This window comes from Musca autumnalis, unplaced genomic scaffold (assembly GCF_047663935.1).
Source record: "Musca autumnalis isolate F117 unplaced genomic scaffold, ASM4766393v1 scaffold_5, whole genome shotgun sequence".
Taxonomy (NCBI): domain Eukaryota; kingdom Metazoa; phylum Arthropoda; class Insecta; order Diptera; family Muscidae; genus Musca; species Musca autumnalis.
In genome coordinates, this window is record NW_027412088.1 from 10,349,001 (window position 1) to 10,372,875 (window position 23,875).

Below are 23,875 nucleotides of genomic sequence, written 5' to 3' on the forward strand. Positions count from 1 at the left end.
CAATTGACACCTATATATCCCCATGTAAACGGCGAAGCGTCAGTTGTGGATATTTCCCACCACTTTTTTTTATAAATAAACTGGTATATGACTGTAAACCTGGAACTAGTACAATACCACCTACATGTAATGCATAGAGTGTCAATTGGTTACCTCCTATGACATCCCCATGTTAAAGTTTACAGTTGATTGCACTGTGAGGGGTCAGAAGTGGAACTAGTTACTGTAACGCTGAGAATCGACGAGTTTCCGATGCCGAACTAGCCCATCGCGCAAGCGGGTGTTTGGCCTGCAACGGAGAAACACATCTTCAATGTGAGCACCTCTGCTCTAGGACGATCATTTGAAAAATCTAAGAAAAAAATGTAAACAATCGTCCAATGATCGCCGTTGGGAATCACAGAAGATTAATCTGAGCGAACAATCTTCCATAATTTGGAGAAATGTTTGCAGGGGAGGTACATACACAAAAAACTAAGATAAAATCATTCTATCACACAAACAAAACACACCAAAATTGTTTTTCACAACGGCATCGAATACCGAGAGAAAAGAGAATTAAATTTTCCAAGAAAAGAGAATAATCTCCAGTTGACAAAAACTACACGGTGCTCTTGAAGCAACTTTACATGGAAGGTGCTTACACCTGGGAAGTTTTTGTGGATTCTGAAACTACAATGTTCATAGATGAGAAAAATCAAAAAAACAAGAAAAAATCGCCGGAGCGCTTTTTAAATAAATCGCGATTCAAGTTGACATATTTAGGGGTAGTTTAGGTTTCCACGATTTTGCTTAGAAACCGCAAGTCCTATCAAAATGAGACTGAAGAAAATGTTGTAGCTTTGAAAATTCTATACAAGATTAGCCTTTACGGTATTTTTGTAGGTTTTACCATTTTTGAGATATTGAAGTTCAAATTGTTGTAGTTGACAAAAACAATTTTTGGACTCACAATACTACATACGGAATCTAACAATATTTTTACAAGAAATATATATGTTGCTCTTCGAATATTGTTGGATCAATCATATTTTTTCTTTGCGTGTAGCTACACCGTTTCTTGATTATTTATGGACACAATCAGTCCAGGTGACAGATTTGTTGAATCTGGACACAGAGGAACCACATAACTGAAAAGATATATGAATGAACATATTGTCTAAATATTTGTATGTACATGGGGTCTAAACCCATTATTTTGATGCAGCACATTTTTGATCGTTAATTTAGAAGCTGAGAACATAAAAAGTAACCTTTCATACAATCAAAGACCTTTTTATTCAACTTAAATCAAGATCACAGACAAACTGGGTACATTCATTCAATTTCTTACATTCCCATCTCAGAGTACAATTTATCATGTAACGGCAACTCTATGTAAGAAATGCATTTTTTTGTGGTAATTTAGCAAAGCACAGAAACAACAGCAAGAGAGGATCCCCAACAACTAACAAAAATATTGTAGAAAATTTGTAATGGTAATTGTGTTGTATCTCTGTGAGTTCTCTTTGGGCAAATGAGTTAGCTGAGCGCATTATTACAAGAATCGAGTTCGAACGTTTTTCGTGAGGAGGAGGAGACGGACGTCAAGCGTTCACTATATAAACAACTGACATTCGTGTCTCTGGCTTTAGTTTCCCGTTTGGATATAATTGATAAACAAAAAGGTAAATGTCAAAAAGATACTGGCTGAGTGTTTGTTGGCCACAAAAAAAAGTTCAATAAAAATAAAGATAAAAATTTAACGCAAATTTAGATAAAATTTGAAAAAAAAAAAATATAAAACAATAATAATAAATAGTTAGATAAAAACGGTAGTTAATAGTTACAAAATGTGCAAATATTTGGTGTAAAAGAAAAATGTGATGAAAATTGTGCCTTGAGTTTCGTTTTTAATATCAAAAATAATAAATTCAAATAAATTCCTAAACTAAAACAAATTTAAAAAATGTATAATTTTTTAAGTGAGTGACATTTTTGTAGTTTGAATATTAAATAACTAAAAAAAAAAAACAACAAAAAGTCGGCTGACTCTGAGTTCAAATAAAACGTGAATTTCTTCAAATATTTCAAGTTCCGTAATAAAATGCAAAATTACTTTGGCCAGCTGTGCAACAGTTTTCTGCCCTCCATACTTTGAACGATCTCAGCGGCGTATTAAACTTGGCTGTCTTATGGAAATTAAATGTTAATAAGTTTTTAAAAATCTGGTTTAGAATTTAAAAAAATGAGCGCAATATGCCATTGGCTGTTGTAAATCGAACTGTATCACAAACATCGATCAACAACTAACTGCCGTCTGCAGTTGGTTAACTTCACAATTAACACCCAATGAACGCCGAAGTGAGGCAATAAAACAAATAAATAAAAACTAAAAAAAATATAAAAAATGTGTATGAAAAAATATGCGGTTAAATATTTATTTTGTATTTCTTTGAACAAAAAAATGTGCATTTACGTAACAAGAATCGGCGCGGCGAAAGGTAGAAATGGACTTTGTCGTAATGAAATTGAAAATTCCTTTTTTTATTTTCTTTAAAAGATTTTCGAGACATTCACGTTCGTTTTGCGAAAAACTGCGCCAAGGGCACGATGCCATTAAAATTGACCAAAATAAAAATCGAAACGACAAAATAAATTGTAAAGAAAAAATGTTTCTCATTGTGACTTTCTAAACGTGATAGTGAAAAACGACGACAACAGATCGTCTGACGAGACCGTGAATTGTTGCAACAAAAACAAATAAAAATAGAATGCAACAAGAAAAGTGACAAATCAATGTGTTTTATTTTATTTTTTCTTAAATGTTTAGTGAAGAAAATTTTGCACAAATTTCGTTTGTGTGGTGAAGAAAAGCAAAAAGTGATCTGCAGTAGCAAAGGCGTTTTTCATCTAATAAAACACAATTGTTTACAAAGACAATGGCGCAGACGATGACACCACCATATGACTTGAAAACAAACAAAATTACAATATTAAACAAAAAAATAACTATTTCGCAGTCGTCTGGATAGAATAATATATAACCTCCACCAACACAAAATATATACCGTCCGCTGACATTGAAATAATGTCAAAATGCAAGAACAAATGAAAGTCTAGTGAAAATATGGAAATATGTATATTTTTATTGACCCATCATTTTGACAGTAATTTTTACAACCATTTAATATTGCAAAAGTTGGGGCTGAAAATTATATTTTTAATGCCTCCAAATTTTAATATTAAAAGAAATCATATAAAAATTACCCTTATAGCCTGTTTACATATAACAAGATTTAATAATTCCACTGGGTTTCAAATGTCAATTCCATTACGTATAAGTCAAAATAAATCCTCCTAAAAAATATTAACCCGGCAAAAAACTCTAATGTAAATGAAATAAAATTTATGTTCGCTGGAAAGGCCTATACTACAATTTATAATAACTGTCGAAATCCTTTAAATTTCCTTAAAATTTTCGATTGATAATAATATAATATAACATTGTCCATAATTAGTTTATTTTAATGGAGTAGTTGCAATTGCGTTGCTTATATCATGTATCTTATTTATTTTTAAGCCTTTAATCTATTAATTGTAATTAATAGTAAAGGTAGTAATGACAAGTAAAAAAGTATCAGTCGGCTTGGCCGACAGAGATATACCCTAGCCCGTGTATATTGAAACAATTGTATTTAGAGGGTTTTAAAAACCGACAAAAATGTAAAGAGCAAAAGTTTTGGGGAGGAAATACTTAAAGGAATGGATCGACATTGACCAGTATGGAAGTGGATCTCCAGCAACTACATCTGGTGCCAAAGGGGGTTTTTACAACCTTCGGGCTGTTTGCTCAAGAAGTATGGATTTGCCCCTGAAAAAACGTTTACCATCGTAATTGAGGCAGCGAATGCAAGTTGCTTCAACAAAAATCAAAGTGATTCGATAGCAGGTCTTAAAGTGAACTTATCCGAAATTTTGTTTGGGAGGTACACGAAGTAGTGGACAAATATAGTCCATATTTGAACCTGATCTATATCTGGTAGATATATTAGGATGTGGAAAGTATGGACCAATTCGGCCACTCTGGTCAATGGTGGACTTGCCAGGTCTAAAGCCGCATTGGTTCGCACAATATCCCTGACACGATCTTGTAGGCAATAGGGAGTAGACTTATGCCCCTATAGTTAGAGCATACAGTTTTATCTCCCTTCTTGTGGACGGGGCACAGGATACTCAGGTTCCAATCGCCGGGTACTCGTTCTTCCTGCCAGATGGTGCTAACTAGCTGGTGAATACACCTTATCAGCGTGTCGCCTCCGGTTTTGAACAGCTCGGCTGGTAAGCCATCGGTTCCTGCTGCCTTATTATTCTTCAGCCGATTTATTGTTGTGTTTACCTCATCTTGGCTGGGCGGTATACATTCAATACCATCTTCTGGGATTGGGACTGTGGTATCTTCGTCGTCTTCGCTGCTATTGGATACCAACAGTTTTGAAAAATGTTCTTTCCATATCCTGAGTACACTATCTGTATCAGAAGAGGATTATAGCTCAAACGTATTGAACTTTTGTGGACGGAGTGCACATGCATTTTTTATCTTATATATCTAGTTTTGGGAATCATTACTTTCGATAGTTATCGTGCGATTCAGCCATAGTTGGTCACCGTATGTATTTTAAAGCTTTTGTGTCATTATGTCAGGCCCACGAACAAAAAATTATACCGTCGTAATCAGAAACACATTTCACAGTTCAAAACAATCACAAAAGTCCCAATGCAGAAATTTTAGAGTTTTGCGGGTGAAAGGACTTGTGTGCTATCGACAATCGCTATTTAAGTTTGAGCGAAATAGGTACAGTAGAGTCGCGATAATACGTACCTCAATAATTCGTATAAGCTGTCGGTCCCTTCAAGGCATTTCCTTCGCATTTTAACCACGCTAATTCGAAATCCTTGATAATTCGTATAAAACTGCCGGTCCCTTGAATAACGAATTATCGAGGTTCTACGTATTACGATGTGAAAAGTTTGGGCCATTGTCAGTCACTTCTTTTGAAAGACATTATGCACGCAGAGAAAAAAATACACGGTGCTCTTGAATCAAATTTAAATGGAAGGTGCTTACACCTGGGAAGTTTTTGCGGAAACTACAATGTTCATAAATGAGAAAAATCAAAAAACAAAAAAATCGCCGGAGCGCTTTTTAAAAAAAATTGCGATTCAAGTTGACATTTTTAGGGGTGGTTTAGGTTTTCAAGATTTTGCTTAGAAACCGCAAGTCCTATCAAAATGAGACTGAAGAAAATGTTGTAGCTATTCTCTACAAGATTGGCCTTTACGGTATTTTCGTAGGTTTTACCATTTTTGAGATATTAAAGTTCAAATTGGGACAATGCCCCCTTAAAAAACAAGGGAGGGATTTTTAAAGAAATCGCGGTTAAAATTCACATTTTTAGGTGATTTTTAGGTTTTTCACGATTTTGCTTGGAAACCGCAAGTCCAATCGAAATGGAGCTAAAGAAAATGTTGTAGCTGTGCAAATTCTCTACAGGATTGACGTTTATGATTTTTTCTCAGGCTATACCATTTTTGAGATAAAGAAGCTCAGTTTACATTTTTAGGTTTTTTTTGTTAGGGTTTCACGATTTTGCTTGAATAAGCAAGTCTTATCGGAATGGGACCTGAGAAAATCTTATAGCTGTGAAAATTCTCTACAAGACTGGCTTATGTAATTTTTCCTAGGTTGTACCATTTTTTTAGATATATAAGTTTAAGTTGGGAAAATGCAGTCATGACATTGTTTTATAAGGAGACGATACATAATTGAATTGAATTTGAATTGTCCCAATTTCAACTTCTATATCTCAAAAGATGTAAAACCTACGAAAATATTATTAAGGTAAATCTTGTAGAGAATTTTGATAGCTACAACATTTTCTTTATTCCCATTTTGATAGGACTTGCGGTTTCCAAGCAAAATCGCAAAAACCTAAACAGCCCCTAAAAATGTCAACTTGAATCGCGACAGTATTCTCAGCGATCCCACTGAGTTCTCTTTGCATTTGCCTTTCTCCCTCACGTACACTGTGCGTGAAGAAAAACAAACAAAAACGTAATTTGGTTGTTGCTTTTTTCACTCATACATTCACACACACGGTGCTCTTGAATCAAATTTAAATGAAAGGTGCTTACACCTGAGAAGTTTTTGCGGATTCTGAAACTACAATGTTCATAGATGAGCAAAATTAAAAAAACAAAAAAAAAATCGCCGGAGCTTTTTAAATAAATCGCGATTCAAGTTGACATTTTTAGGGGTTGTCTAGGGTTTTGCGATTTTGCTTGGAAACCGCAAGTCCTATCAAAATGGGAATAAAGAAAATGTTGTAGCTATCAAAATTCTCTACAAGATTTACCTTAATAATATTTTCGTAGGTTTTACATCTTTTGAGATATAGAAGTTGAAATTGGGACAATTCAAATTCAATTCAATTATGTATCGTCTCCTTATAAAACAATGTCATGACTGCATTTTCCCAACTTAAACTTATATATCTAAAAAAAATGGTACAACCTAGGAAAAATTACATAAGCCAGTCTTGTAGAGAATTTTCACAGCTATAAGATTTTCTCAGGTCCCATACCGATAAGACATGCCGTATTCAAGCAAAATCGCGAAACCCTAACAATAAAACCTAAAAATGTAAACTGAGCTTCTTTATCTCAAAAATGGCACAGCCTGAGAACAAATCATAAACGTCAATCCTGTAGAGAATTTTCACAGCTACAAAATTTTTTTTAGCTCAATTTCGATTGGATTTGCAGTTTCCAAGCAAAATCGTGAAAACCTAAAAAACACCTAAAAATGTGAATTTTGACCGCGATTTATTTAAAAATCCCTACAGCCATTTTTTCTTGTTTTTGGATTTTTCTCATCTATGAACATTGCTGTTTCAGAATTCACAGAAACTTCCCCTGTGTAAGCGGTTTTCATTAAAAGTTAGTTAAGGCGCACCCTTCATGACATTGTTTTTTAAGGGGCGATACAGTCAGTGCATTGTCCCAATTTGAATTTCAATATCTCAAAAATGGTAAAACCTACCAAAATACCGTAAAGGTCCATCTTGTAGAGAATTTTCATAGCTACAATTCTCTTCAGTCTCATTTTGATAGGACTTTGCGGTTTCTAAGTTGTGGTCAGAATTCTCCGTGCTCATCTCCGCAGTCCACGTGGTGAACAGAGTGATCGTAGATTTAGTGGCGGATATTTGCATATTCCTCGCGTATAAAATGATGTGCTACTTACGGAACTCATGCTAACAATCGCTAACTGAGTATCTAATTCTAAAGGGCGTCAAAAAGGAAACGGTCTTTACGATTCACCTTAGCGGGCATTCTTGATTGGCTTTAGGTATCGAGACCACCCTGCCCATTTTCCAGACTTCGGATACAATGTAGGTAACAGGTTGGGAACTTTGGTGAGATATTCAACTCATGGCTCATCCACATGGTTCAGCATTACCATGGAGATTCCGACAAGACCCAATGTATTGGATGATTTATCATTCCTAATGGCATTTTCAACATTAAACATTGTAAATTGCGATTCTTCCTCCTCCGCAGTAAATGGGTGCTTCATATATATAATATATAATGGCTTACACATAACTACTTACATCCCTACTTACTACTTACTTACTGAGTAATGAGTACGATGCCACAGAGCTAGTGTGTCTGACTATAAATCCTAGGGTTGTTTGTTCAAAGTTCACCGTCGGCATGGGATTTTTTTAAACAAAATTTCGAAGAAATTTTGATGTAAATATATGTGTTTAAAAACCCTTAAGCGCTCGGCACATACGATGCGTTGAGCATCGCGGTACAAGAACCACATGAAAAAAGTGCAAGTGATGCCAAGTTTTTTGAAAAACAACAATGTGGCTGACTCATTAAAGTTAAACATAATTTAACTTTTTTGGGACAACGCGTGTGCCAACGTGTCACTGAACGGACCGTATGTGCCGAGGGCTTTACTGTTGGTACGAGTGGCCTAGTGTGTAGTGTGTTTGGCCACAAATGAGAAGTTAAGACCGAAAGACAAGAAAATGTAAAAAAAAAAACAAAAAAGTAGAGTGTTGAATTGGAATATATTTTCACCTCAATTGTTCTAAAAATAGAACATATGTTTTTTAGCTGTTTTTCGATTACCGGTATGTGGTTAAATATGTACTTAAAAAACATATTTAAGGAAGTACTTCCTTCCTATGACATCCCCATGTAAAAATAATGACTTTTACGGTCAATTTGTAAGTAGTTACAACAGTCAAAATTTACTGAATAAAGTCATTACTTGGTAATCACTTTTTTTTGCTGGGTTTGAGCGTTACAAAATTCCAGAGATATAGGTAACATTTCGACATTTTCGGGTGGCATAACTTACGATTAGTACGACTTTGCGGCCTACTTGATCTTTCGAAAAGATTGCGGACTTATTGGCCAATGTTCATTATTAACTTTGCTATAATTTGCTTAGAAATTACTTAAATGTTTCGAATATTTTGTGTGTTAAATGTGAATAGAACAAAATTAGGCGCACAAAAATGATATGACAATTTTAATTTCAATAAATATAAGTCGTTTAAAAATAATATAAATTTATATGTGCAAATAGTTATAAAAAAGAAAACAAAATATCTATATTATGTTATTGTAGAAAACATTTAAAAACTACGTTTCATTGGTTTGCTGCTCATATCTGCAGAAAATATTGCAAATGTAGGCGAAAAATGAAATACAAAAACAAAAAAATGTTCACAACAAATACAATGCAACCGATTTTGTTATTATTAATCATAATAAATATAATAACAATTAAATCAGTCAGTTTATTTTGTTAATTGGTTTAGTTTGTTTTTGTGTTTTGTTTGGTGGTATTTGCCAGAAGTGTCATCGTCTTCGTTTGTTGTTCTACTCTTTATTTTGATAAACACACAAACAAATATTCTCTTAAATCAACAGACATTTCTCTTTTGAAAACTTAACGTAATTTCTTTTATTTTGAAATTATCTTTGCAGCAGAGACAAGAACCAAATAATCTGAGAAGATTTTCATATTTTGAATTAATCAGTGGTTGTGTTGTAATTTAAATTTTAACTGAATTAAAAGAAACTGAAATAAAAATCGCAAACATAAATAAACAATCAAATCAAGTGAAGTGAAGTTCAATTCAAATAAACAAATAAATTCAACAAAGCCAATAACAACAGAAGAGGAAAAACATGAGCGGAAGGGATAATCGTGGCAGTGGGCACCAGCCCCTGGGCAATGCCATGGGCAAATTAAAGGATCGATTATCAAGGGTAAGTAAAAATCGAAATATGTTATTAATTTTTTTTATTAATTAATATTAGTTTTAAAAATCAGATGCAATATCAAACACAACAGGTTGTCGTAAATAAGAACAAGCGTTCATTATAATACATATGTATATACATACTTGTTTGTATGTAATTCTTCCAAAACATAACAAATTGTTAGATCAATTCTCAAATCTTCTTGAAGGCCTTGACCTCAGATATTTATGCAAAAGAAATTTCTCCCACCCCCTTGGGTTGTTGTCAACAATGTTTAAATTTGAATTTAAAATAGATAAAACTTGTTTCTCGCAGCCAAGATTACAATCGGGTACTAGTAACACGGTGAGCACGCGTCTCTATTTTAAAATTCAATTCAAAATAAAGATTGGCCCACGGTGTTCATCTCTAATGTAAATAAAATAAATATTTTATACATTTTAATGAATCTGCCACAAACTCCCAATTTTTGAAGATTTTTTTCTTTAAAAAAAAGGAAAAAGTATCGGTGAATTGAGAAGTCTAAAGACAAATCGATTACCGGCTACACAACCGATATCCGATTTTGGGCCTCATCGAACTTTGCGATAAAATATCGAATATTTTAATTCGTATTGACTCATTATATCAGGAAATATGGACTTCCCCCGAAAAAACTGTGCCGTCTTAATAGGAAATTTTATGTGGGAGTCAGTCAGTACCTCGACCGATATAGTCCAGATTCCATCCTGATCTATTTTTTAAAAAATATATTGCGATGTGCAAAGTTTGGACAAAATCGGACCATTTAAGCGAACATTTTTTAACCTTTGTGGGGAAGGTACCCGAAGGGCCGATATGGCCCATCTCGAAACTTAAGCTACGTTTGGTGAAAAATTAGAATGTAAAAGCACCCTTTTTCAGAAAGGGTATATGGAAGCACCCTATTTCAGAAAGGGTATATGGAAGCACGATTTCTTTTAGAAAGGGTATATGGAAGCACGATTTCTTTTAGAAAGGATCTATAAATTCACCCTTTCATTCAGAAAGTGTCTATAGAAGCACCCTTTCTTTCAGAAATGGTCTATGCAAGCACCCTTTCGTTAAGAAAGGATATGTGGAAGCACCCTTTCTTTCAGAAAGGGTTTATGGAAGCATCCTTCATTTCAGAAAGAATCAATAGAAGCTTGATTTCTTTCAGAAAGGGTGTATTGAAGCACCTTTCTTTGAGAAAGGGTCTGTGGAAGCGCCCTTTCTTCAAAAATGGTCTATAGATGCACGCTTTCTTTCAGAATGGGTCTATGGAACCACCCTTTCATTCAGAAAGGATCTATTGAAGCGCCCTTTCATTCAGAAAGGGTCTATGGAAGCACCCTTTCTTTTAGAAAGGGTTTATGGAAGCACCCTTTCTTTCAGAAAGGGTTTATGGAAGCACCCTTTCTTTCAGAAAGGGTTTATGGAAGCACCCTTTCTTTCAGAAAGGTTCTATGGAAGCACCCTTTCATTCAGAAAGGGTCTATGGAAGCACCCTTTCATTCAGAAAGGGTCTATGGAAGCACCCTTTCATTCAGAAAGGGTCTATGGAAGCACCCTTTCATTCAGAAAGGGTCTATGGAAGCACCCTTTCATTCAGAAAGGGTCTATGGAAGCACCCTTTCATTCAGAAAGGGTCTATGGAAGCACCCTTTCATTCAGAAAGGGTCTATGGAAGCACCCTTTCTTTTAGAAAGGGTTTATGGAAGCACCCTTTCTTTCAGAAAGGGTTTATGGAAGCACCCTTTCTTTGAGAAAGGGTTTATGGAAGCACCCTTTCTTTGAGAAAGGGTTTATGGAAGCACCCTTTCTTTCAGAAAGGTTCTATGTAAGCACCCTTTCATTCAGAAAGGGTCTATGGAAGCACCCTTTCATTCAGAAAGGGTCTATGGAAGCACCCTTTCATTCAGAAAGGGTCTATGGAAGCACCCTTTCATTCAGAAAGGGTCTATGGAAGCACCCTTTCATTCAGAAAGGGTCTATGGAAGCACCCTTTCATTCAGAAAGGGTCTATGGAAGCACCCTTTCATTCAGAAAGGGTCTATGGAAGCACCCTTTCATTCAGAAAGGGTCTATGGAAACACCCTTTCTTTCAGAAAGGTTCTATGGAAGCAACCCTTCTTTCAGAAAGGGTCTAGGGAAAAATAGTCTATGGAAGCACCCTTTCATTCAGAAAGGGTCTATGGAAGCACCCTTTCATTCAGAAAGGGTCTATGGAAATACCCTTTCTTTCAGAAAGGTTCTATGGAAGCACCCCTTCTTTCAGAAAGGTTCTATGGAAGCACCCCTTCTTTCAGAAAGGTTCTAGGGAAAAATAGTGTATGGAAGCACCCTTTCATTCAGAAAGGGTCTATGGAAGCACCCTTTCATTCAGAAAGGGTCTATGGAAGCCCCCTTTCATTCAGAAAGGGTCTATGGAAGCACCCTTTCATTCAGAAAGGGTCTATGGAAGCACCCTTTCATTCAGAAAGGGTCTATGGAAGCACCCTTTCATTCAGAAAGGGTCTATGGAAGCACCCTTTCATTCAGAAAGGGTCTATGGAAGCACCCTTTCATTCAGAAAGGGTCTATGGAAACACCCTTTCTTTCAGAAAGGTTCTATGGAAGCACCCTTTCTTTCAGAAAGTGTCTATGGAAGCACCCTTTCTTTCAGAAAGTGTCTATGGAAGCACCCTTTCTTTCAGAAAGTGTCTATGGAAGCACCCTTTCTTTCAGAAATGGTCTATGGAAGGACTCTGTCTTTCAGAAATGGTCTATGGAAGGACTCTATCTTCAAGAAGTGGTCTATGGAAGGCCTCTATCTTTCAGAAATGGTCTATGGAAGCACCCTTTCTTTCAGAAAGGTTCTATGGAAGCACCCTTTAATTCAGAAAGGTTCTATGGAAGCACCCTTTAATTCAGAAAGGTTCTATGGAAGCACCCTTTAATTCAGAAAGTGTCTATGGAAGCACCATTTTCATTCAGAAAGGGTCTTTGGAAGCACCATTTTCATTCAGAAAGGGTCTTTGGAAGCACCCTTTCTTGCAGAAAGGGTCTTTGGAAGCACCCTTTCTTGCAGAAAGGTTCTATGAAAGCACCCTTTCTTGCAGAAAGGTTCTATGGAAGCACCCATTCTTGCAGAAAAGATCTACGGAAGCACCCTTTCATTCAGAAAGGGTCTATGGAAGCACCATTTTCATTCAGAAAGGGTCTACGGAAGCACCATTTTCATTCAGAAAGGGTCTATAGAAGCACCCTTTCTTTCAGAAAGGTTCTATGGAAGCACCCATTCTTTCAGTAAAGGGCTAACGGAAGCACCCTTTCTTTCAGAAAAGTTCTATGGAAGCACCCTTTCTTTCAGAAAGGTTCTATGGAAGCACCCTTTCTTTCAGAAAGTAAGAAATTTTGAAAACGTTTGAGAGTTACCTTGCACTTACTCTGGAAAAATTTGTACCGTTCCAATTCGGACCGTGAAAACTATCAACAAAAAATTTCCAATAGATCCGAGACGAGTCCCCAAACTGCATTTTTCCGAAATTTTGTGTGGGAGGTACCCGAAGGACGGGGCCGATATAGTCCATATTCCGACCTGATACATGGCCGGATGAAATAATACGATGCACAAAGTTTAGACCAATCAGAAACACCCTGTGACAGTTATCTTGCGGATTTGCCACTTTAGTTGGTGCCGTCAGGGTTTCTTGGAGCTTTTTGGCCATTAGATCAGGAAATATGGACTTTCCCTCGAAAAAAATTGTACCGTCGTAAAGGGGACTGCAAGAATAACCTGCTGAAAAAAGTTTAAAACGATCCGAGAGGTCTTAAACTGCACTTTTCCCAGATTTTTTGTGAAAAGTGGTGGATCGATATATGTAGTGCATATTGGAAACCGATATATATATATATATATATATATATATATGTTTGTATTGTATTCATTTCGGTAACATTTTTTCTTCACAGGGCATTTTTCAGGGACATTTCTTGAATTGGGGAACAGTTCCCAAAATTCTATAAGTCTAGAATATGTTTTGGGAACATCCGGAATTTGGGAACACTAAATATACAAATTTACTTTACATGTTTATCATATGTATTTCCTCCATATTATTTTAATTATATAAATTATTAAAGTATGTATAGCCAATAAATTCCTTTTTTTACAATAAAAGAAATTTTATTTCCGACAGAGTTGCCGTGTTTTATAAAATTTCTGAAAAGATTTAACGCCGTTTTCCTTACTTGTGCCATGTACTTTGAAGTCTTTACGCCGTTGTGCTTATTTGTTTCGATAAACTTTGATGTATTAATCGTCAAAACTTACAACAAAAACATAATTATTTTGATTTTTTGTTGTGACAACTTGTATTGGCTTTATTCAAAGCAAATATGTTTGGAATTATGTTTTGGTATTTTGTATCAAATGTTGTTTGTGCGTGTGTGTGATAAATAAATTAAATTTTGATTTTTCTCATATTTCCCACAAAATTTTGCTTTTCATAACAAAAAAAAAATAGAAACAAAACGTCTGCAAACAACTAAAAGAGTGTCAGTCTGCTGTGCCTCGTACCTAATGGAAAAAGGTTGGCACAATACTTCTGACGTCTATTGATTTTTTGAGCTTTTGAACCAATTATGCAGATCATGTGGACTTGTCCCTTAAAAAATTTACCTTCGTAGCAAAGGACGAAAAAGTACATGTCACACGGAACTGAATTTTTCCAAACTTACAGACAGTGTCTACAGAATTAACCTTTCTTTCAGATATAGACTACAGATGCACCCTTTCTTTCAGAAAGTGTCTATAGAAGCACAATTTCTTTCGCAGAGGGTCTATAGAGGCACTGTTTCTTTCAGAAAGTGTTTATAGAAAAACTCTTTCTTCTAAAAAATTCCATACAAGCGCCATTTCTTGCAGATAGGGACTCAAGAAGCACACTTTCTTTCAGAAAAGCACTATAGAAATACCCTTTCCTGTTGAAAGTAAATATAGAAAACCATTTCCTTCAAAAAGGGATTATAGAAGCACCTCTTTCTTCAGAAATGGACTACAGAAGCACCCCTTCTATAGAAGCACCCCTTTTTCAGAAAGTCCCTGGCCACACTAGAGTAATTTCATGTGTTCTGCAATTTTGCTTTGTTGCAATATTCGTATGAAACAAACAGACCGTTTTATTTTACATTTTCTTTTACTTTCATGTCAAAATTTCAGTGAAATGACTGTTAGTGTGGCCCGGGACAAAGGGACTATACCGCTTTTTCTTTCAGAGAGGGTTCACAGGGGCACCCTTTCTTTAAGAGAGGGTTTACAGAGGCACCCTTTCTTTAAGAGAGGGTTTACAGAGGCACCCTTTCTTTAAGAGAGGGTTTACAGAGGCACCCTTTCTTTAAGAGAGGGTTTACAGAGGCAGCCTTTCTTTCAAAAAGATTCCATGGAAGCACCCTTTATTTCAGAAAGGTTCAATAGAAGCACTCTTTATTTCAGAAAGGTTCAATAGAAGCGCACTTTAATTCAGAAAGGTTCAATAAAAGCACTCTTTCTTTCAGAAAGATTCAATAAAAGCACCCTTTCTTTCAGAAAGATTCAATAGAAGCACCCTTTCTTTCAGAAAGATTCAATAGAAGCACCCTTTCTTTCAGAAAGGTTCAATAGAAGCACCCTTTCTTTCAGAAAGGTTCAATAGAAGCACCCTTTCTTTCAGAAAGGTTCAATAGAAGCACCCTTTCTTTCAGAAAGTTTCAATAGAAGCACCCTTCATTTCAGAAAGGTTCAATAGAAGCACCCTTTATTTCAGAAAGGTTCAATAGAAGCACCCTTTATTTCAGAAAGTTTCAATAGAAGCACCCTTTATTTCAGAAAGGTTCAATAGAAGCACCCTTTATTTCAGAAAGATTCAATAGAAGCACCCTTTCTTTCAGAAAGATTCAATAGAAGCACACTTTATTTCAGAAAGGTTCAATAGAAGCACCCTTTATTTCAGAAAGGTTCAATAGAAGCACCCTTTATTTCAGAAAGGTTCAATAGAAGCACCCTTTCTTTCAGAAAGGTTCAATAGAAGCACCCTTTCTTTCTGAAAGGTTCAATAGAAGCACCCTTTATTTCAGAAAGGTTCAATGGAAGCACCCTTTATTTCAGAAAGGTTCAATAGAAGCACCCTTTATTTCAGAAATGTTCAATAGAAGCACCCTTTATTTCAGAAAGGTTCAATAGAAGCACCCTTTATTTCAGAAAGGTTCAATAGAAGCACCCTTTATTTCAGAAAGGTTCAATGGAAGCACCCTTTATTTCAGAAAGGTTCAATAGAAGCACCCTTTATTTCAGAAATGTTCAATAGAAGCACCCTTTATTACAGAAAGGTTCAATAGAAGCACCCTTTATTTCAGAAAGGTTCAATAGAACCACCCTTTATTTCAGAAAGGTTCAATAGTAGCACCCTTTGTTTCAGAAAGGTTCAATAGAAGCACCCTCTATTTCAGAAAGGTTCAATAGAAGCACCCTCTATTTCAGAAAGGTTCAATAGAAGCACCCTTAATTTCAGAAAGGTTCTATAGAAGCACCCTTTATTTCAGAAAGGTTCAATAGAAGCACCCTTTATTTCAGAAAGGTTCAATAGAAGCACCCTCTATTTCAGAAAGGTTCAATAGAAACACCCTTAATTTCAGAAAGGTTCTATAGAAGCACCCTTTATTTCAGAAAGGTTCAATAGAAGCACCCTTTATTTCAGAAAGGTTCAATAGAACCACCCTTTATTTCAGAAAGGTTCAATAGAAGCACCCTTTATTTCAGAAAGGTTCAATAGAAGCACCCTTAATTTCAGAAAGGTTCTATAGAAGCACCCTTTATTTCAGAAAGGTTCAATAGAAGCACCCTTTATTTCAGAAAGGTTCAATAGAACCACCCTTTATTTCAGAAAGGTTCAATAGAACCACCCTTTATTTCAGAAAGGTTCAATAGAAGCACCCTCTATTTCAGAAAGGTTCAATAGAAGCACCCTTTATTTCAGAAAGGTTCAATAGAAGCACCCTTAATTTCAGAAAGGTTCTATAGAAGCACCCTTTATTTCAGAAAGGTTCTATAGAAGCACCCTTTATTTCAGAAAGGTTCAATAGAAGCACCCTTAATTTCAGAAAGGTTCTATAGAAGCACCCTTTATTTCAGAAAGGTTCAATAGAAGCACCCTTTATTTCAGAAAGGTTCAATAGAACCACCCTTTATTTCAGAAAGGTTCAATAGAAGCACCCTTTATTTCAGAAAGGTTCAATAGAAGCACCCTCTATTTCAGAAAGGTTCAATAGAAGCACCCTTTATTTCAGAAAGGTTCAATAGAAGCACCCTTAATTTCAGAAAGGTTCTATAGAAGCACCCTTTATTTCAGAAAGGTTCAATAGAAGCACCCTTTGTTTCAGAAAGGTTCAATAGAAGCACCCTTTATATCAGAAAGGTTCAATAGAAGCACCCTTTACTTCAGAAAGGTTCAATAGAATCACCCTTTCATTCAAAAAGTGTCTGTGGGAGCATCCTTTCTCTAAGAAAGGGATTATAGAAGCACTCTTCCTTTCAGTAAAGGACTATAGAAGCACTCTCTCTTTCATAAATGGTCTACCAAATCACCCTTTCTTTCAGAAAGGGAAAATTTTCCCTTCAGAAAAGGACTACGGAAGCAGAAAGTGTCTATAGAAGCACTCTTTCTTTCAGGAAGTGTCTATAGAAGCACTCTTTCTTTCAGGAAGTGTCTATAGAACACTCTTTCTTTCAGGAAGTGTCTATAGAAGCAGCCTTTCCAAAGTGTCTATAGAAGCACCCTTTCTTTTAGAAAGTGTCAATAGAAGCACCCTTTCTTTTAGAAAGTGTCAATAGAAGCACCCTTTCTTTTAGAAAGTGTCAATAGAAGCACCCTTTCTTTTAGAAAGTGTCAATAGAAGCACCCTTTCTTTTAGAAAGTGTCAATAGAAGCACCCTTTCTTTTAGAAAGTGTCAATAGAAGCACCCTTTCTTTTAGAAAGTGTCAATAGAAGCACCCTTTATTTCAGAAAGCGTCAAAAGAAACACCCTTTATTTTAGAAAAATACCATAGAAGCACCCTTTTGTTCAGAAAGGGTCTATAGAAGCACAATTTATTTCAGAAAGGGTCAATAGAAGCACAATTTATTTCAGGAAGGGTCAATAGAAGCACAATTTATTTAAGAAAGGTTCAATAGATGCACCCTTTGTTTCAGAAAGGGTCAATAGATGCACCCTTTGTTTCAGAAAGGGTCAATAGATGCACCCTTTCCTTCAAAAAGGGTCAATAGATGCACCCTTTCCTTCAAAAAGGATCTATAGGAGCACCCTTTCTTTCAGAAAGAGGCTATAGAAACAATTTCCCATTCAGAAAAGGACTATAGAAGCAAGCTTTCTTTCAGAAAGTGTCGATAGAAGCACTCTTTCTTTCAGAAAGTGTCTATAGAAGCAGCACACTTTATTTTTGAAAATTACCATAGAAGCACCCTTTTGTTCAGAAAGGGTATATAGAAGTACAATTTATTTCAGAAAGGGTCAACAGAAGCACAATTTATTTAAGAAATGTATGCACCCTTTGTTTCAGAAATGTATAATTCATTTACAGCATCTTCTGGCGACGAAAATCGTTGACCACTCATTTTTTCGGCATGTTCTGGAATCAAATGAATTCATTGGATACTCGGATACCGGGCTGTATGGCGGATGACCCATCAATTCCACGTTTTGTCCGCTCAAATGGTCAAACAGGCGCGGGTTTGGATCGACGTGTGAGAGCCACATTGTCATGGTGCAGAAGGATTCGTCTTCTCTTATTCGTTGTTTTGAATTTCTCAGGAGACTTCAGGCAAACAAATTGTAGTGTACCACAGAATTAACCGTCCTACATTTCTCAAGCCGTCGTCGTCCACAGAGTCAGTTTTACAGAAGAATCAGGCGCACTATCCACATAGGAAATGTAAACAAACAAATTCTTCTTCTTCTAGGTTGTTCACGCAGATATGATAGCATGGCACATGGTAATTGAGCCATGCATGATAGAATGTCATACACAATATTAGGTGTGTTCGTTTACTCCATAACTTGTACAGATCCTGTAATTCGTTGTAAATTAATTCTTTTCGCATTGTACTGAAGAATAAATAAACAACATTCAGTAACAACTGGTACAGATTATTGAGTAAACGAACACACATATTATAACTGGTTTACATTTACGAAATTCAATCAATCTCATTGCTCAAATGTCAAATGAAATCCACTTGAGTTTTTATTTGACGTATACGTAAAGGAATTAACAGTTGAAATCGAATCGATTTCGTAAAAGTAAATCAGCTATTATTGTTTCAGCACTTTTTGGAAATTTGATCCCTAGGACAATATTAATAAAAGGGAAAAATTTTATGGTGTATTACATGCTATAATGTCTGTGCAAACGACACAGAAGAATAGTAGTACATTTAGACTATTTGTACGGTTACACTAGAGTTTTTTGGAGGGCTTACCCACTTCATGAGGATTTATTTGACGTTTGTGCTATGGAATTGACATTTGAAACCCAAACCCACTGGGTTAATCCGGTTAAGTGTAACCGTGGTATATTAGGCCGTTTACATATACTGAAGTATACGCTTGGAAATGGTATTTGAAACCCATACTCACGGGGTTAATCCGCTTATACGTAAACGGCCTATAAGCCCCTATATGATGGCTTTAGAAATTCCAGTCAATTAAGGCTGTCATTTTCATATATACTAGTACATTTATACCCCGGTTACACTTAACCGGATTAACCCAGTGTGTTTGGGTTTCAAATGTCAAGTCCATATCGCAAACATCAAATAAATCCTCAAGAAGTGAGTTAAACCGGCAAAAAAAACTCTAGTGTAACCGTACTTTTACACTATGCTGGATTTAGAAAATCCAACGGATTTAAGTTGTCATTTTCATACAATATATGTATGTCATATAAATCCAGATAATTGCTACGTCAAATAAATCGAGGTAAAAGCATTTAAGTATGTTTTTCCATTCGTAACACATTGAAAATTATCATTTGCGATTAATAAACACAAATAATAAACCTGTTTTTTGTTTTTTTTTTTTTAATGTAAAAAGTGGCTCTGGTGACAATTTTTAATTCAATTGTCGCTTGCTTTGCTTGCTTGCCAAATGTCATGGTACAATAACACAGGTAGCATTATCAAGTCAGCTGATGGTAATATAATAGCTCTGTTCTTTTACGTTCAAGAATCTTCAAGTTTTACCACTTTATACTCGAAAAGCGTTCCTTTACTTCAGACACAATACAATTCTTATGGGAGCAGCATGGTACAATAATTCTTAGGTAGGCCACAGCTAACAGCTGATTATATTTTTTTTTTTTTTTGTTATGGCTTAATCTGTCAAAACCATGTTGATATGCAGAGTTGATATTTATTATTGATCAAAAAATTCAACTCTGTTTTGTTTTCATTTCAACATTTCGTTCTTCTTCTTCTTTGTATACTCATCCGTTATCATTCATCAAAACTATTTTGACGTTTTAAGCCATAGCGACAGGGTTGTATTTTTTTGGCGATTCTCATACCTGGCCTACCTATGAATTATTGTACCATGGGGAGCAGTTTTCAACATTTACTACTTTTGCCGGTTTTACCATTTTCAGAAGAAAAGGAACAAACCAAATGTGTCAATTGTATTGACATCTTATGTTACCAACAATTGCCGACGCGGCTACCTGTGTATTTGTACATGCCAAATGTTAAATTATAAAGGAATGCTAGAACCTCCTAAGGGGGAACGCAAGCGAATTTGCAAAGAGGCTCTGGCATTCCTTTATAATTCGACATTTTGGGAAGCAAGAAAAGCAAGCGACGATTGATTCTGTTCTGGCCTCTACTTTACTTAAAATGTCAATTGCATTGTAAATCTGCAAAAGAAAATACAAACAACATGTTCACATACATTTTCCGTCAGATAAATAGCGATATATCTGTATATCGGGCTAAATATCTACAGTAAAAGCCTGACGTTTAATTTATTTTAGGGTTTGTACCGGATTTAAAAAAAGACAGATTTTAATAAATAGCTTCATATAAGAAACCAACTACAACAAAAATCTGTCAAATAAATTACCAAAACCTGTTTTCACAGATTTTGCATCAGATATATCGATATATACCTGTTTACTGGGATAAATACCTGCTGTAAAAACAGAGGATTTACATAAATCGTGTCATTTAATGCTAAGTTTACATTTACGAAATTCACTCGATTTCATCTGTCAATTCCATAGCTCAAACGTCAAATGAAATCTCATCTGAAATCCATTGGATTTCATTTGACGTTTAACCTATGGATTTGACAGATGAAATCGAGTGGATTTCGTAAATGTAAACATAGCATAAGATCTCAATTGCATAAACGAGATTTACACTTAACCGGATTAACCCAGTGGGATTGGTTTTCAAATATCAATTCCATAGCGCAAACGTTCAATAAATCCTCATAAAGCAGGTTGACATGTTAAAAAGCTCTAGTGTCAATGTCGTTTTATAGCCTTTTTACTTCTAACGAGTTTTATAAAACATGCATTATTTATGTTGTCAATTCCATAGAATATCTGTCAAATAAATTACGATTCTTTCGCTAAAACCTGTTTTATAGTAGTAAAAGCTATAATATAAACAGGATATTAGGAATTTGCAAATTGTTTTAATAAATCGCGTTGTGAAATAAATTACCAAACCACTGTTGTCATACTTTTTATGGTCTTAAGGCCGTGTTTATATTATAGCCTTTTGCAGGGTTAACCTTCTTTATGAAGATTTGTTTGACGTATATGTAATGGAATTGACATTTAAAACCCAGTGGGTTTGTTAAATCCGGTTATATATAAACGTACTATTACATATGAATGCTGGCGAACTATCGATAGTCCCCCTATCGTTTTGATTACTGACGTAAAACAAAGTTTATGTACATCGGCCACCAAAACATGTTTTTTGGGTTATCTGTAGCGAATAATTAAAAAAATTTCAAAAATTTTGAAAAATTTTGCATGTGCGAAACCATGGTACAATCATTACAAGGTAGGACACAGCAAACATATGATTACAATTTTTTCCTGAGGTCCTCCTATTGTGTCAAAACTGTTTTGACAAATGACAAAATAAATTGATTGAAAATAAAATAATAAAATCAAAATATGCATACATAAATAAAAACAAAAGACAATAATACATTATTCGAAAACAAATTATCGAGGAATGCTTTTAAGCAATTGTTCAATTCAGTGGAATATGCTGTGGCTATCTGTGGTGATTACAATTTACCACATCTTTATTAATGGTGCCCTTATGAAAGTGAAGACACTTTAATCTGGTCTGCTGTTACCGTGTATTTTGTAGATGCGAAGTCTATCTTCCTCATCCTTAGTCAGATGTCATATACAGGATGCCGATCATTTGTTTTTTTTTTTGTTTTTGAGCACTAGTAGAATGTATCGCTGGTCTGTTCTTCAATGTATTCGGTGGGAGCTTTCAAACTTCAAATAAAATTGATTTTGAAAAACAGCATCTATCCAATTGCAGCAAGTCTTTATTCGGGGTGAAGCTGGATACCAGATGTTTTAACCTCCGACCAGCTACAAACGACGGAACTCATGCTTTGTGTCATTGCACATAATACAGTGCGTCTCTTTGGGTGTTTTTGTAACGCCTTTCCTTATCCATTTTGTTTCCTGTATGCAGTAATATTGGCATCGTTCTTTATAAACAGTATCTGCCAGTATCTAAAGTCCACCTTCTCTATGAAGAGTCCAGAAATTCTGGTCTCTAAATTCTTGGTCCCTAAAACGTTTCCGGGAGTAATAAACATTTGATGTCGTTTGGTTTTTCATAGTATGATGTTTTTATAGGGGTGGGTTAGTAGCCCAACGGCCAACCCAAGTGTTTATAGATGTTATGAATGAGATTGCGGCGTATGGGGGTATCAGAGTCCACTTGAGATAGAAGAGGCAGCATGATATGTCATGGGCATTATCATGTTAAAGCCGGTCAGAACCGTTGCTTTTTTTCTTTTGCTCTACGTCACCCTCTCCATAAAGAAGTAAACTAACGTTAAATTCGTCGTTGTTCACTACAACACATTTGACCAACATTTTATCAGTCACTTCAATCCGTTCGGACATTAGATTGATCTCTACAGGCAGACGGACGGACATGGCTATATATGTTTGTCTTAAATGATTATTTCATATGGATGCGTTAATAAATGAAAAAAAAAATAAATTGTATTTAAAATCAAATGTAAACAAAACAAACATTGACAATATTTCAAATAGAATACTTGTTGCTTTTGTTATTAGTAATTTTGAAGTTGTAAGCAAACTGGCTTCAGAGTTGCTTTTTTAAAATTTCATGAACCTGACCAACCTTCTAATAATTGAACCATGTGCGAAACTATGTCAGTTAATTGAAACTCCAAACTTTTCCTATAGTCCTGCTTGGTAATCCCATTTTTCAATGTTCACAAATACTATGATAAGTTTTATTCCTACATCATTAGTAATTGCTCTTCTATATCAGAAGATTTTATTTTTGATTAGATCATCAATTATTGCTTGGTAGGACTATAGGAAAAGTTTGGAGTTTCAATTAACTGACATAATTTCGCATATACATTTATCTAATGAAGTGCGATATATATACTAGTTTCCAAGCTTTGCCTTCGTCTGCCACAACAAAACATCCTAATACACCTGAAGATCGGCTTAACCACCCGTGAAACGTAGTGTAATGGTTGGATGCGTGGGACTTCGGTAGACTCCTAATTTTTCAATGTATCTCTAAAGGCCTAACAGCTCAACTCGAAAGAGAATTAATTAAATATCATTATAAATGGCCTTCGTCTTAATAAGGCAAAAATAAAAAAATATAAGCATTTTAATTTTACAGACAATTATCGATAACACCAAAAATGAGTTACAAAATCGCACTACAGATAAGGCCGCCATCAGACAATCTGCTTTTTCACATGTATGACACAGCAGTTCTGTCCCAGCAAAAAGTTTGCAACCGCGGATGCAGTTAAATCACTAGAACAATTGCCGGTGGAGTACATCTTTTCCTATGAATTCACACATATATTTTACAAGAGAGCGCGCAGCCAGGATGCACTCCATTTTGTTTACGTGGCACAGAGCTAGGATCCCTCCATTTTCGATCCAAATCACAGCCTTTGATGTATTGTTTTGGATTGAATTTAAATGCGGTCTAAAGATGCTATAAAATGCAAGCCATTGCAAATATCCCAAAATAAATAAAATACATTGCTTATTCGTGTAAAACAAGAATATTACCTTTATTACCTTAGCACAAATTATAAAAAACTCTCCATTAAATATGATCGTAACTGAGTTTACGTCCTTTGCTCTGCTTTTTATGACACCGCAACTGATATTGCTTCATAATCCAAATGCCTTTTCATTTTTCCTTCTACTCCTGTTGAGATTTACAACAAAACTCCAACTCTACTTCAAAAATAATT

The 23,875-nt window shown here is 35.4% G+C and overlaps 2 protein-coding genes across 7 annotated transcripts in view; one reads left to right on the plus strand and one right to left on the minus strand.

The window, feature by feature from the left end:
• The window catches only part of Tret1-1 (Trehalose transporter 1-1), a 125,856-nt gene that overhangs the window by 65,053 nt on the left and 36,928 nt on the right, over window positions 1-23,875 (plus strand). The window contains exons 1-2 of one of the 6 annotated variants that reach the window (XM_073956304.1): window positions 1,534-1,667; window positions 9,055-9,339. In XM_073956304.1, coding sequence (XP_073812405.1) covers window positions 9,259-9,339 — 81 coding nt within the window. In that variant the 5' untranslated portion in view covers window positions 1,534-1,667; window positions 9,055-9,258. Of the gene's footprint in view, window positions 1-1,533; window positions 2,484-9,054; window positions 9,340-23,875 lie in introns of those variants that run through there. The other 5 variants (XM_073956309.1, XM_073956307.1, XM_073956305.1 and 2 more) reach the window with 5 other exon arrangements.
• Roc2 (Regulator of cullins 2) overlaps window positions 1-23,875 on the minus strand; it is a 136,744-nt gene that overhangs the window by 63,465 nt on the left and 49,404 nt on the right. The gene's annotated exons all lie outside the window — the stretch shown is intronic.